Source organism: Grampus griseus (assembly GCF_964374135.1).
Source record: "Grampus griseus genome assembly, chromosome: 7".
NCBI classification, from domain to species: Eukaryota; Metazoa; Chordata; class Mammalia; order Artiodactyla; family Delphinidae; genus Grampus; species Grampus griseus.
In genome coordinates, this window is record NC_139001.1 from 56501225 (window position 1) to 56518258 (window position 17034).

Sequence of the window (17034 nt, forward strand, 5' to 3'; positions counted from 1 at the left end):
GAACTGGGAATAATAACCTTCATAGTTTTTGTAAGGATTAAATGAGTTAAAATGTCTGGTACATAAAAAGGAATATAGAAGTACTACTATTCTAGACATTTTCAAGAAATTATTTGTACATCTGACTCTTTTATAGCATCTCTGGCTTTACATAAAATATTAGAAAAATTGAAAGAAATACAGCATATAATCTTTTATGCTTATGTATAAATTGATACTTCTGTGAAATCTATCCTCCCTTCCCCACAAAAGGAATAAAACAGCATTATTAAAATATTATTTTCTCCAAAAAGAAGTTTCAAAAAAATAAGGTCCTTGAAACTTATCCCTTTATCAAATGTAAATTATAGCTGCTCTGATAAAATGTTTTTAAGTTCAATAAAGTTTAGATAAGAAAAATGCTCTTAAATGGTAATCTGTTCCAGGATTTAATCACTTTGTAATCATGCGCATTTTCTAAGTGCTCACCGTTAAGAACATTCTTCCCGTGACCAGGTTTACCATGCATTACATCTACAAAGTAATCTTGGGAGTATGGAATACAAATTATTGCCTTAGAAAAGACACTGTTTATTCCATGTATAAAGCTCAGAGAGTAGCTTTCAGAAAGATGGAAAGAAAGTAAATACACCGGCCACACAGTTGTTTGAGCTTTATTTTTATATGCATACATGTGTCAAAGAAACCAAAAATTTCAAGATATAGAGTACAACATATCAAATGAAATCATTCAAAATTATTTTAATGTATACACAAATAGCAGTATAAGGTACACGTATACGATACATTACGTAATTTGTTTTGAGGTTGTGAAAAGCAGTATTTTTGGTTGTAAAATTCTGATACTATTATCTATTATATCATTCAAGTAACATATATTTCAAAAGTTAAACTTTTTAAAAATAATAGCTAAATTAACACATAACTCTAAGACAATCTGATGGATGAGCTGACTTTACCAAAATAGTGTTGTTCGATTCTTCTACAGAAAGCAAGGAGGTTGCTATAGTTTTTCACCTTCTCAGAAAGTTCATCATTGGTCAACTGTGTGGTAAGAATGGTGTACAGATGGCCAAATACCAGTGCATCTAGTTCAGTAGGCCTAAGACAAAAGCAGAAATGAGAGTAACATGAACAGTGTTTAACTTGTATGGTAGACTACATACTATTTTTTTAAACACTTTATTCATCTATTTAAAAGAAAAAAAGTCATGTAAGCAATAAATCCTACCCCAATTTGATAGAATTTATTCTATTTTATTGGAGTTTCTGTTATAAGATATGAAAGAAAAAAAGATCTTTTAAACTACGATTTGCTAGTTGTGTGACTTGCTTTTTTAAATAGCATCATTTAATTGTGTTAAAATAATATTGGTGTAAAAGAAAAAAGAATGTCACACAAATGGAATTATATAGTGTGTAACCTTAAAATAATAATAATATTGGTGTAAATGATCATATTCATTTTATTCATTAATTTATTCACTAAATATATACAACAGGTCTCCAGTGTGCCAGGAACTATGCCAGATGCTAAAGATATAAAAGCAAGAAAGATATTCTAAGACATGGACACAAAACATAAATTACCACAACACAATTTAGTAAGTGCTTTTGTAGATGCATAACCAAAATGCTGTCAAAGCAGAGAATTTCACTGTGGTGCTAGGAAAACAGAATGATACCTGATTACCTGATCATCATATTACAACATGATTTAATTTTAATTTTACCATTTTAAAAGTAAACTTAGATTTCTGAAGGAGATGTAAGAATGGCTTCAACAAAATTTTTTCTATGTTTTCTTTCCCTTTAATTATATATTACTAATAAAAAGATGAAATTTATCTACCTTGCTACTAACGGTCTATAAATGGGACATCACCAATCTATATTACATTAAAATAATTACAGTAGACCCTTGAACAACACTGGTTTGAGGGCTTCCCTGGTGGCGCAGCAGTTAAGAATCCACCTGCCAATGCAGGGGACAAGGGTTCGAGCCCTTGTCTGGGAGGATCTCACATGCCGCGGAGCAACTAAGCCCGTGCGCCACAACTAAGCCCATGTACCACACCTCTCTGAGCCTGTGCTCTAGAGCCCTGAGCCACAACTACTGAGCCCGTGCTCCGCAGCAAGAGAAGCCACTGCAATGAGAAGCCCGTGCACTGCAACAAAGAGTAGCCCCCACTCGCTGCAACTAGAGAAAGCCCGTGCGTAGCGACAAAGACCCAACGCAGCCAATAATTAATTAATTAATTAATTTTTAAAAAATACTGGTTTGAACTGTGAAGGTCCACTTACACGCAGGTTTTTTTTCAATAAATACGTACTACAATACTACACAATCCAGGGTTGACTGAATCTGCAGATGTAGAACCACAGATGCAGAGGTCTGACTGTAAAGTTATACATGGATTTTCAGCTGCAGCAAAGGGTCAGCACCCTGAGCCCCCTCATTGTACTGTACTAGTACAATATTACAAAAGGGGAAAATACCATCATTATTATGAACTAATTATTGCTGTCAGCCCTACAGTGAAAAAGTTACTGAGAAAACATATTAGTCGACCTAAACTGTAAAAATATGTTGCAGTAATCTGGTTTGGCAAAACAGATTTGGGGGTCCGTCAAATCCTAATTCTGTCACTTACTAGCTATGTGGCCTTGATCGCCACTGATGAATGACTTCTTTTAATAGTTGCATGGCTTTGTATCTCTTCATGCCACTAATTCCTAAAATATTTATCTCCAATCTGAATCTCTCCCCTGAAGTCCAGAATCATACATTCAAAGGCCTATATAACAATTCCACTTGAATGCTGAATAAGCATCTCAAACCTGCTTGTCCCCTCATCTTCCCAAAATAAAAGTCACCACTACCCACCACCTGTTCAAGCCAAAAATCTGAGTTACTCTTCAGTCCTCTCTTTCTCTTACCCTCCCATATCCATTAGCAAGCCTGGTGAGACACAACCACCAAAATATGTCCTGAATGCCACCACTTATCTATATCTCCTCCAAGCATAAAACATTGGAATGAATTTCCACTCCACTTACACTAACATGCCAAACTCCTTATCCAAAACATACAAATCTTAGAAGATCTGGCTCCTGTTTACCTCTTCAGCCTCATCTCCTACCATTCTCTACACACAACCATAAATGGTTTTGCTTCTTCCATTTGAACATAAACTCTAGCCAATCTTAGGGCCTTGACCCAACTATTCCTGCTGCCTGGAACACCCTGCCCTTGACTTCATACTGCTGGCTCCTCCTTGTTTTTCAGAATACAACTTAAATATCACATCTTAGTTTGAGTGGTCAGCGTCCCCTGACCACTCAAACTAAAGTGGACATATAGCCGCTTATTGTGATGTGATTCTATTTTAATTCTCTATATGGCACTTAAAACTATCTAATATTTGTTTTTAATTAACTGTCTATCTCTTTCTACCAGGACATAGTCTACTTGTTTCCTGCTGTGTCCCCAACACCTGCAACAATGCCTGGCCCAAAGTAGGTTCTCAATAAATATTTGTTTAATGAATCGATAAAAAGGTGAAGTACTTCTCATACCATACTATAACTGTTTACTTAATGTTTCCCCCATTATACTCTAAGTTCTCTAAAGATAACACTGCATATATCTTTATAACCCCAGTTCTTAGCAAAGTATCTAAGGAACTGAATGGTTATTTGCTGAATGAATACACGAAAGAGAAAGAAAGCATCTTGCCTAAGTTGTATAGGATATTTAATTTTTCAATAGTAGTTATTCACATTCTTCCAAAGCCTTCCCTCTTTTGACACATTCATGAAGTATTAATCAAAGTCAAATGTGCAATTTATGGCCATGTTTAAGAGGGTAGTCAATAGGATAGTTTTAAAAACTCACAAGTGTCCTGGGACTTAATAGCACCATGATCCTAGCATTACAGATGAAGAATCAATAACAAATGGATACCTGAGAAAAACCAAGGATGTAGAAGGTGGATAAATATTGAGCTGAGGCACTTTGTGAGAAGTAATATAAACACCAACTCTTCCAGATCCCTAAACATATTTCTTAAAACGTGTATCTTACCAATTTAGGATTTATTTTCCTAATCCTTATTTAGGATTAACTACCCTCTGCTTCTTGTACAAGAGCCTAAGAAAAGGTGAATATATTCTCTGATGCAACTTCCAGTAGGGTAGATGGGCATCTTTTATCAATAAGGGAAGGCTCTGAATGAGCTCAGGAATGAAGGTATGTTCAAACCAGAGTAGTCTAGAAGTACCCCTGAAGTGGTCAAAATATTATTTGCTTCAAATATACATCCACATAACTCAAAAGGTGCTGAATTATGTAGGGTAATGAGCATACAAAAACTGATCTGATGTTACCTAAAGATAGCAACTTCGTGACAAATTACTTTTAGAACATCTAACAAGAAGTAGAATACACTATACTAAATCAAACAAAACACATACATAACACATACATAACTTACTATTTTTTGTAATCCTTACAAATTTCAGCAACTACTTATATTAGTTGACTCTGACATATATGTTATCAATTCCCACAATTCTTTCTTTTTAAAAAGTACACTGTGGGCTTCCCTGGTGGCGCAGTGGTTAAGAATCCGCCTGCCAATGCAGGGGACACGGGTTCGAGCCCTGGTCCGGGAGGATCCCACATGCCGCAGAGCAACTAAGCCCATGAGCCAGAACTACTGAGCCTGCGCTCTAGAGCCCATGAGGCACAACTACTGAGCCCGCGTGCCACAACTACTGAAGCCCACGCGCCTAGAGCCCGTGCTCCACAACGAGAAACCACTGCAATGAGAAGCCCACACACCGCAACAAAGAGTAGCCCCCTGATCGCCCCAACTAGAGAAAGCCTGTGCGCAGCAACAAAGACCCAACACAGCCAAAAATATATTTAAAAAAAAAAAAAAAAGTACACTGTGGTAATGGGGACACAACTGTATACCACTGCTAAAACTCACAGAACTATATACATAAAAGCGTCAATTTTACTTTTTGTAAATTATGCCACGATAAACCTGACTTTTAAAAAAAGCAATAAGCTCAGAAAAATATTTGCAACTCCTATGAGAGACAAGGACAAAAAATTACACTTTAGCCAATACTTCCACTGAATTGTTTAATCAAGCCAAGATTTCATGTACCTCCAGTTTTAATTACCTTTTCTATACAATATGGAGAGAAAACATAACATTTCCACCCTTCTGCTTACTAAGTAGTTTGTAGATTGTAATTTGGATATAGATAGCAACTCTCCTCCTAAGACCTTCAACAACTTTCACATTGTTGCCTTCTCATCTTGCATTATCATTCTTTCCACATTTCTGTTGGTTACCTACTATTCTTTTTTTTTCCAGTTTTATTGGCAAATAATTAACATACATCACTGTGTAAGTTTAAGGTGTACAACATGATGGTTTGATTTACATAAATATATTGTAAAATCGCTGCCACAACAGGTTCAGCTAACATCCACCGATTATCTACTATTCTTTCATTTGAATATCAAAATAAAAACAGTACCATAAAATGCAAATGTTTTCCTAACCTTTCCCACTAAAAATTTTTTTGTACTTATCTTTTTCTTCAATTATTATGGTTCCATATTTCTTTCTCTCTTTCTGATACGTTTCACAGTCTAGTTTCAAAAACATTAATTTTGTCTGAATGTTCCCCAATTTTTCTTTCCCATTATACTATTAACTTGTCATTTCTTCATACTAACAGAAATAATCTACATATCCTTTCTTTATGTATCAATCACTGATCTTTGGGACTATCATTCAAATTTGTAAATCAAGCCCCTTGCCATCAACTTTGCTATATTTTGCTTTTGGATATTTTTGAGCAATTTCCCCTTAATTTTCTTAACTAGTGATTTCTCAGTTGAATAAACTTCAATGAAATCCCATTACCCCCTGAAATTTTTCTTAAGGTTCCCAAGTATAATTTTTGCATCATTTCTTCAAAATACTTTCCTATCAGTATATGAAGGTATATTTTCAAATTTTACCATTTACTTAATGGTTAATAGCAGTACTTTTTCTTTTTCAAACCTAACTCCTTTTCCAATTTCTCATTCAATTTAATCTAGTCTTAACCAACATTTACTGAGCTTCCTCTAATAGGTTTTGTTTGGAAAACAAAAACCCTCAAGGAGCTCATAAATGCTTTGGAGTACTATTAACTCTTTCTATTCTGATTACATTTAGAAAAATTATTTTTTTCTTCTTCTTCCCCTTTATTAAAAAGGTAACATGAAAATATCACTTCAAGAACAGTTCTGGTTTTTTATTCCAAATGCACTCACCAGGTGAAAGGGAATAAATTACCCAGTCTTTGTGTAGGTGTGTTAACAGATATCACATCAGCAAGATCACAGATTCAACAGATAACACAGATTTTGTTTGAGCTGCATTTTAGAAATATGATTTAAATATTTAAAAGCTACCAACTATATATTATGAAAGATAAAAAGGACAATTGTTAGTATCTACTTTGTATTATTTCTAATTTTTTTCAAATTCGCTTTCCTTTTTCCTTTCCACCATTTAGCTTCTTTGTCTTCTTTTCCCAATTACTATTCTTGCTGCAAGATCTCCCTCAACTATCTTTCCCTTTCTCACATCAAGTAAAGCTACTGAGTTTCTTTCATGAGGCCTCTCAACATGTCTAGTAGGTAAGCTAGAAAAAAAGCTGATTCTAATTTTAGAGGGTAAGGAGAGGATACACAGGGAAATAAATTTTAATATTAAACAATTAAAACTAAAAATTAAAACTAAAAATTAAAACTATTCTATACTTCAATCATAAAAATGTTTATCTAAGTCTCATATAAGGTAAAATTATTTCAAAAACCTACATCTTAATACCAGTTAAACAGTTTCTCAATTGTTTTTGTACCTATTCTAAATTTTGAATTTTTCATTACAAGTTTAAAAATAATTATACCCGAGCTGATCTCCCTGGGCTATGCAGCTGCTTCCTACTAGCTATCTATTTTACATTTGGTAGTGTAAAATAGCTCGGTGCTTTGTGACCACCTAGAGGGGTGGGATAGGGAAGATGCGAGGGAGATGCAATAGCGAGGAGATATGGGGATATATGTACAGCTGATTCACTTTGTTATAAAGCAGAAACTAACACACCATTGTAAAGTAATTATACTCCAATAAGGTTGTTAAAAATAATAATAATTATACCCTTATGAAGAAAAATATTTCTTGGTATTTCCACTGAATCACATGCCAAATGATACCTGGTTACTAACTCTTTGACACTGAGTTTCAATGAGGAGAAAAATAAGTTAGATCTATTATCCTGGCTTCCCATGGAGACAGGGTGCATAACAAAACTAACTCCTAAAACAGAGTGATGCACTTCAAACAATAAAATGCACCCCTTCTGAGCTTTTCAGCTCCTAAGAATTCCTATATCAGAAAGAAAGGGGACTACATAATACTAACATTTTGATACCTTTCTTTTGTATTAGAGACGAAACAACTAGAATCAGCATAGCAAACATCACTAGAAATAAGAACATAGCTGTAGAAACTTTACCTACCAGGATTTCATGGTTTGAACTCTATGACCTTTCTGCTTCAAAGATCAACAGAGCCCAATTTTATTTTAATATCAGTTGTATAGCACATACATTAATATAACTTTAATATTTCCAAGCTATCACCATAGCCATTTTTGCTACAAATATTAACATCTCTACCAAAAGATGTTTGATATAGCTATAGATGAATGCCTATGAAGATGTAAATAATAACAAATAAACCTTTTTAAAAATTATCAATCTAGGGCTTCCCTGGTGGCGCAGTGGTTGAGAGTCCACCTGCCGATGCAGGGGACACGGGTTCGTGCCCCGGTCCGGGAAGATCCCACATGCCGCGGAGCGGCTGGGCCCGTGAGCCATGGCCGCTGAGTCTGCGCGTCCAGAGCCTGTGCTCCGCAACGGGAGAGGCCACAGCAGTGAGAGGCCCGTGTACCCCAAAAAATAAAAAATTAAAAAAATTAAAAAAAAATTATCAATCTAAAAGTCAAGAGATTTTTATTAAAAAGCCAAGAAAAGATTAGAATTCTAAGCAAACCAATGAGGTTAAAATGCTAATTTAAACCCATCTTAAACTGGATCACAGGATAGCTGATTCTGATATACTAAAATTGTAACTTTAAAAAAAAAAGGAAAATTCATTCTTTGCCTATGTTAGATATTATTTTCCAAATTACAAAAAAATTCTGTCTTAATAAAACATGAATTACTCAATTTACATATATACACATACATATATTCAATCTATATCCTTCACAATTATTTCTATGCTTTACAAATATTTTCATTAAATTTTAAAAGAAAAGTTCATCATAATGCTTGTCCATCCAACAATATTGTTTACAGTTTAGTTTTATTCACTTTTCTAGTCCTCAGGGTATCATCCTTTACAGACAAGTATGGCTACACTTCACGTTTTAATAGTAGTTTGCAAGCTCAGATTTTGTTAACATGTCATAGTTCCATACAAAGCACCTTGAACTACCTCTAGTAGAACCTCTATCATATCATACAATAATGACTGGTTTACATTGTCTACCCTCAGGAGAAAATTCTTAATAGCTAGCACTGCATTTTAGAAATCTTGGTCTCCCAGAAGCTAGTGCTATGCCTGACACCCAAGAAATTAAATGGTTAATGAATGCAAAAATGAACTTTAATATAACTAAATCTTTTCGTAAATATTTCTTGATAAAACAATTCCTCTATGATAAAATGTTTGATACGACATGTATGATAAAATAATAATACAGAAAAGAAACTAACTAAAAAGAATAAATTCTTACTGCTTATTGAAGAAATACGGTTGTGTTCCCAGTCTTTGAGAAAGAGCTTGACAGCACTGGTCTACATCTTCTAAGACCTAACACAAGCAACAGACCCCAGAGAAAAATATTTAAATTAGCAAAGCAATAAAATGTATCTAAAACTTAATATGTATCATAGTTTATAATAAAAATATAAATTTAGGTAACCATTTTTAGTATATTTAAATCAGACTATAGACCACATAGAGAACATACGTAATAATTTCTATACAAGAAACCGGAAGAAAATTTGAAAGCAAATTTCCTTTAAATACAAGTACATTTAAGTTACTTATAAGGATTATGATCAAGAAAGTTTTTATCTCAAAATTCTACTCCCTACAAAAATGTTTTCCTGAATCCATATAATCAAATGACTTCACATATATTAAAAAATCTGCTTCATAAAGATGACACTGCTGACCTACCATGAGTAAAAATCATTTGAATTGTTTTCCCACTAGTGGAAATAGATTTTATTTACTCCATCTCTCTTCATTTACCCAATCCCCCTTGTGGCCAACGGCACACATCAATGAGTTGGCTGACTAGGACTAGGGGTATCCTTGAAAATGAGACGTTAATTAGCTTAATGATGCTCAAACTCATGACCTTGACAAGATATATATTTTTATAATTTTGCTACTTCAGTAAATTTAAGACCAAAGAAAAGCAGGTATATTAAGCACTGCATCTAATAGGGTTGGGTTTTTCTTTTTAAGCCCTGATGCTGCAGATCTATATTTATTGGCATAAAAAAATGTCCACAATGTATTGCTGAATGGATAAAAAAAATTAGGTTATAGAGTGGCAGTTATACTATGACCCCATTTAAAGAAAATGTTATTAAGAGACACCTAGAAGAATGTTCTCCATATAGTTAACAGTGGCAATTTCTAGATGGTAGGATTCCAGCCAACTTTTATTCCGTTTTTGAAGTTTTTGGTATTACATAATTTGTTTTACAATAAGCATGTGTGATTTTTATAAAACAAAAAAGTACTTCATGTCAGAGAAAATAAGAGCAAATGTTTTGTTAATTTTTTTTATTATGTTGGGAGTTAGTGTGTTTTTTTGGCTGCGCCGCGCAGCATGTGGGATCTTAGCTCCCCGACCTGGGATGGAACTGGCACCCCCTGCATTGGAAGTGCAGAGTCTTAACCACTGGACCGCCAGGAAGTCCCCTGGGATTTTTTTTTAAAGGACCAACAATTAAAAATCTTTTTTCTTTATGTATTAAAGTTGAGGGTTTTACCAACTTCAATCTGAACTGACCTGGTCCAGTGTCTTGTTACCCCATCCAATAGCTTTCATCTTACGTTTGACTTCCCACTGTTTCTGATAGGCCAAAATATGATTCAGAGGCCAAGGGTAAGGAGATCCATACCTAGCATGAGTGATCTAAAGCAAAAAGATTATGTTAAAAACATGATTCTAAAGACATAGCCTGTTTTCACAAATAAAATTCTAAGGGAAATATATTTCCAGAGACCACAAACAGAGCAATCTGAAAAAATAAAACAAAACATAGCTTGCAATCTAAAAATTAAAATTTTAAACCATTCTCTTTAAAAATATATAAACTTTCACATACTCTGCAACCAGTTATATCAAACAATGACACACAGCTTCCCTAAAACGTATGTGCAAGCAAAATTAAAGTGAAAAACTATATCACTAATGGTATAAACCACAATGTTTCATTTATGAGCAGGGACTTATGATTCTGAGCAAAAGTGTTTTTTCATTAAATTTTAATTAAGATAAATGTTGCAGAACCACTCACCTCCCCTACAGTAGCTTCATCACACCACTGAAGATACAACTAGGAAAAAAAAAACAGTCACCAAAACTTTAAAGTATCAAAGAGAAAATGGATAAAGAAAGTTACTTCTTGCCAGGGTAATTTTTTATAAGCTAACGTCATAAAAGTCACATATGTGAGGGTTGTTTTTGTTTTTTCTTGGCTAATGTTGCTACATAGAATTATTAAACTTAATGGTGGTACCTATAAAAATATTTCTTATTCATAGAATACATCTCTAAATGCCATTGAAGTATTTTACAGATACCATTTAAGTGAATTTCACAAGACCAAAATAAAATAATGAGTGGGCAAGAGTCACTCCTGTTTACAAACAGAAAAACTAGAAATGATAATATCAGGCAACTTGTTCAATGATAATGATCAAATGATTTGGTTAACGACACTAGCCCTAGAAGTGGCTTGACTGTTTTCCTATTTTTCAGTAACTTTAACATAACCCATAAGAAAAATGATCTTTTATGAGAGAAAAAGCTTATTTTCAAGGCCTATTATCTTCTATTATACCTCTGCAGTCAACAGCATATTGTTGACTAATTCCATGTAGGCTTTCATTTCTGCTTTTTGGACTTCATCCAGCCCATCACTAAGAGAATGGCCCTAAAGGGAATTTAAAAAACTTTAAAAGAGCATCATATTAAATATACAAAAACTTTCAGTTATCTTACTACCAAGTAATACAACATCAATGTTTTACTGTAAATGTCCAATGGATTCATTTCCAAAATGCCCCCTAAAACATAATTATTTTATGTGAAAAAATAATACTTTGCTATCACTACAAAATATTAATAAGTATTTACTTGTCATTATAAAAATGTATCTTTCAAGAGACAAAATTACATTATTATTTCACAAAAGAAGAAAAGAGCGATGGTCAGTAAACCTTGTTTTTTTTAAGAGACTAACCTTTTTAGTAATAAAATAAATTCCAAAGATTGACATGTGTTACTTATAAAGTGGTCAAAGATTTTCTTAAATGTTATTAGTAAAGGATAGGGAAATAGACACTAATTTTTAAATTCTAATACAGTATAGTAATGAGTAGATGCATAAAATAGTATAAGCTTTAGTTGTAAGATTTTTAAAATGCATACCCTATAACACTGTATTATCACTCTTAGGAATTTATCCTAAGGAGATAACGAGTGTACAAAGGTGTACGTACAAGAATATTTGTATTAGCACTCAATAACAGCAGAAAATTGGCAACAACTTCAGTGTCCATCAATAAAGACTTAAATAAATCATAATACATCCATATGATAGAATATTATACAACAATTTAAAAGGATAACATATATCTATAGTCATTAAATGGAAGAATTTCAAAACACACTGATGATTTTAAAAGGCAGTTTGCAAAATAATACATAATAGTATGACCTGTATTTTTCTACATATGCAAAAAAAAATTCTGGAAGCATGTTCCCCAAAATGTTAATGGAGGTTGTTCTTTGATAACTATTAAAATCTAAACTGAATAATAATTCAAATGGGTAAATTAGCATTGATACATTCAACTTTTAAACATATTCTATAACTCCCTTCTCAAAGGTTAACCTGATATTTTACAACAATGAAGAGTTTTCATTTGTGACCAAAATTCTCTTAAGCATGAGTTAGAAAATTATCTATCACTTTGTAAAAGTCAAATGGCCTCTTCTGCCACTGACTTACATTATGGGGGGAAAAACTTACTCTTTAGAAATATTTCTCTGGTAGTTTATATCAGCATTTTGTAAAACTAGGTTAAAATCAACGTAAATGTTACAACACCCTAAAGAATGATGAATGACTTATTTAAAAGTAACTGTGATCAAATGCATTTAGTATCTTTTTTATTACCTTGGCTTTAACGAATTGGACTATTGGACCAAGTTCCGATACTACTTGATTTCCTACGTGAATAAAAGGTACTTTACCTGTTGAGGGGGAAAAAAAATGTGAAAACACTCTTCATAAATTAAAGGTTGTGCTAAAAAGGAAATCAACACAAAACTGGGATATGTTTTATTAATACACACAGTTTCCTAACACCATGACTTTTGAAAATTATAGTTAAATGCGTATGTTAAATTCTAAAAATTTTTAAACATTAATTACTAATTTTAAAACAAAAGAAAAAAAAAGGAGATTCATTTCTAGAGTTCTTATATGTAATAACAGATCAAAATATTCCCTTTTCAGAGCTAACACTAATAAATCACTATATAGCAGTAAATACTAATTATTCAAATTATATGAACCAAGCCTAGTCATTGGTTCATGACCACTGATAGATCCGAAAAAATTAAACTAGGCCTTCCCTTCAGAGTACAATGAATCAATCTATATTTAAGCTACATTTATGAAGCTTATTTTTTTTTTTTTACATCTACTACTTTCAAATCTCAGGTACCCATTCAGATCAATTGTTTAAGCACATAATGGTGCATTAATAAATGTTATCTGACTCAAAAATTTCAGGAATTAAGACAATAACAATCTTTGAAGGTATGCTAGCTTATAAATTATAATACAAAGTATGCTCCCAACACATGTGGGGAAAAAAGAATTAGTATGCTTACAAAAACTGGTTTCCCTAAATAAATGCCACATTAAAAAAGTAATATTTCATTTTTTTAAATACTAATAATAGATGAAATTATCAGAGATGACGATCTCCAAATAGCAATAAAGTCTACCTCAAATGCTAGAGGATGAAACTTTGTCAGACCTAGTTCAAATAGAGTTCACACTAACAGCTGGCTTCTTCGTGGTCCTTTTCAAGAGATTCACTCCTCTCTGGCTTAGACAGCCTGAGGGTAATGGATGAGGTGCACAGCACCAACAAAAGCTTCATCTGCGTCCACAGGACATTACAAAGGAAAGGCAGGCCTTTTGGAATACAACTCAACAGAGGTATTTAGAAGACATTTCCATTTACCAATATAAAAACACTGAATTCTGCATTCCTTTTTTCTACCGCTTTATAAATCTTTCAAAAGAGAAAAAAATTTCTTATCTGCATTAAGAATTAGATCATACTCTTTTTAAACTTAGGATAATATCTTTGTAACTACTATACTGATAGAAATAGTGCAGGTCCTCTGAGATAATATGACCAAAGAATGAAAACGATTTGTGAATGAATGTCTAGACCGAAGAGTATTTTGTGGTGGTACATTTTGAGATCAAAGTATATTTCTCATTTTCATTATCCAGTTTGGAGTTCTTGGAAGACAGAGTTTATACTGGCATACCTTGTCTTATTGTACTTGCTTTATTGTGCTTTGCAGATATTGCGTGTTTTTACAAACTGAAGGCATGTGGCAACCCCGAATTGAGTAAGTGTATTGGTGCCATTTTTCCAACAGCATTTGCTTACTTTATGTCTCTGTATCACATTTTGGTAATTTTCACAATACTTCAAACATTTTCATTATTATTATATTTGTTATAAATATAAAACTTTAAAGGATGAGGAGTTGCTTCTTATGGATGAGCAAAGAAAGTGGTTTCTTGAAATAAAATCTACTCTTAGTGAAGATGCTGTGAAGACTGTTGAAATGACAACAAAGGATTTAGAATATTACATAAACTTAGTTTATAAAGCAGCACCAGGGCTTGAGAGGACTGACTGCAATTCTGAAAGACGTTCTACTGTGGGTAAAATGCTATCAAACAGCATTCCATGCTACAGAGAAATCGTTTGTGAAAGGAAGAGTCAATCGAAAAGGCAAACTTCAATGCTGTCTTATTTTAAGAAATGGCCAGGGACTTCCCTGGTGGCACAGTGGTTGAGAATCCGCCTGCCAATGCACGGGACACAGGTTCGAGACCTGGTCCGGGAAGATCCCACATACTGAGGAGCAACTGAGCCCGTGCGCCACAGCTACTGAGCCTACACTCTACAGCCCGCAAGCCACAACTACTGATGCCATGTGCCACAACTACTGAAGCCCACGCACCTAGAGCCCATGCTCCACAACAAGGGAAGACACTGCAATGAGAAGCCCACACACCACAACGAAGAGTGGCCCCCACTGACCGCAACTGGAGGGGGCCCGCGCACAGCAACGAAGACCCAACGCAGCAATCAATCAATCAATGAGTGAATGAATTAATGAATGAAAGAAACAATAAGAAATGGCCAGAGCCATCCCAACCTTCAGCAACCACCACCCTGATCAGCCAGCAGCCATCAATATGGAGGTAAGACCCTCCGCCCGCAAAAAGGTTTTGACTCACTGAAGGCTCAGATGATGGTTAGCATTTTTTAGCAATAAAATATTCCTAATGGAGATATGTATAGTGTTTTTTTAGCCACAATGTTATTTCACACTTAACAGACTACAGTACAGTGTAAACATAACTTTTATATGCATTGGGAAACCAAAAATATCCATGTGACTCACTTTATTGTGATATTCGCTTTACTGTGGTGGTCTGGAACCAAACCCCACAGTATCTCAAGGTATGCCTGTATTTTATTTCTTTTCTTAAAAATACTTTGAGCATTGTAGATTCTGAAGCAGGGAAGCAGTGTGGGTAGCCAATTGAATACTCATATATCTCTAAATACAAAGAAATAAATAAAAATCAAGGCAACAAGGAACTTACCTGGTGGTGCAGTGGATAAGAATCCACCTGCCAATACAGGGGACACGGGTTTGAGCCCTGGTCCAGGAAGATCTCACATGCCATGGAGCAACTAAGCCCGCATTCCACAACTACTGAGCTTGCGCTCTAGAGCCCGCGAACCACAAATACTGAGCCCACGTGCCACAACTACTGAAGCTCAGGCGCCTAAAGCCCATGCTCCGCAACAAGAGAAGCCACCACAATGAGAAGCCCGTGCACCGCAATGAAGAGTAGCCCCTGCTCGCCACAACTAGAGAAAGCCCATGCACAGCAACGAAGACCCAACGCAGCCAAAAAATTAATTAATTAATTAATTTTTTTAAAAAATCAAGGCAACAAGTTAGAAGTAAATAATGTTTTCTGTCACTAGCCTGACTTAAGGTGGAGCCAGTGTTATATCCTTATTATTGGAGGTGATCAGGCAAAAGCAGAGTGAGACAGTTATTCTCTGGCACCAATCAAAGGTCATAAAAAAAACCCCAAAGGCCCTGCTTCTCATTTTAGGCAGAATAATCATTTTTGGAACTTTTATATTTAAAGAAAGCAAGATGTTGCCAAGCAAGTTTATTTATTCAGAGAATATTAGAAATAGAAAGGACCTTGGATGTCATCTAATGCAACCATCTCATATTACAGATGAAGCCACTGAGGCTCAAAGAAAAGAAGTGAAATTTCCCAAGAAAACTGTTAACATGTGACAAAGTCACAGAATGGTTAGACTAAAAATTTCCTAACTCTTAGCCAAGTGGTCTATTCCATGATGTTCTCTGCTTTAAAAATCTACCAACAACCAGATCAAACAAGCAAATAAAATATAACACATTCCCACGGTCACCCAAATCATATGATGAAAGAAACACTAGAGATGATGAAATTTAAATACCTTAATAGAAAGTGTCATTTTCATCTACCTATAGGAGACTTCTCCTATGCATATATGTATATATGCATGTATTGTAGTCTCTATACTATTTATGTTTGTCTTTCCTAGAATCTATAAAGATGGATAACTACCTAGGTAATACTACATATAGTACAGTCATTTTAGGAAATAGGTGGATAAGCTATATGGCTTTTCCTTGATTTGTCAAAGATATTAACTTTAGTATTAGATTACTAACCTTTTTATATGTATATCTACACTCTTTGTATGACTACACAGAGGAAGAAGATGGACAGAACCCAATATAATTCATTTCACCAGAATTCAATAAAGTTTATAAAACCTATGTATAAACTTAAAACAAAATGATTCAATTAATAGCCTTCAAGAATCTAAAAGATGTATATGTTTATAAGTCTAAAAATTATTTTATTGAAACGTTTTTAAAATGTATATTCATAAACCTATAAATGTAGAGATATTCATATAGAATTTTCAGTGTGTATAGAGAGGGTGTCTTCACAACTGTTGAAAATTATTACCACCCTTAAGAGTTTATGATGAAAAAAATGTCATTCCTAACGATCCAAGTCATTCCTAAATTATCATCACAATAAAGAGATCGATAAATGTCTCCCTAAAAAGCAACGTAATACACTTGTACCAATCAGTTATATTCAACGAATTTATTCATAAAGCAGTGGTTCTATGTGTTATTATTGCTCCAGCAAAACCATAATTATAATAACCCATACCAATTCTATTTATTTATCAGATTTGGTGGCACTATATTTTT

At 34.0% G+C, this 17034-nt stretch overlaps 1 protein-coding gene across 2 annotated transcripts in view; it reads right to left on the reverse strand.

The window, feature by feature from the left end:
* Positions 1–508: 508 nt before the first annotated feature.
* MTX2 (metaxin 2) overlaps positions 509–17034 on the reverse strand; it is a 63811-nt gene continuing 47285 nt past the window's right edge. The window contains exons 5-10 of one of the 2 annotated variants that reach the window (XM_082658687.1): positions 12578–12654; positions 11237–11329; positions 10691–10717; positions 10180–10305; positions 8884–8960; positions 509–1102 (exon numbers count right to left, since the gene is read on the reverse strand). In XM_082658687.1, the coding sequence (XP_082514813.1) occupies positions 928–1102; positions 8884–8960; positions 10180–10305; positions 10691–10717; positions 11237–11329; positions 12578–12654 (575 nt within the window). In that variant the 3' untranslated portion in view covers positions 509–927. Of the gene's footprint in view, positions 1103–8883; positions 8961–10179; positions 10306–10690; positions 10730–11236; positions 11330–12577; positions 12655–17034 lie in introns of both variants that reach the window. The other variant, XM_082658686.1, reaches the window with a different exon arrangement.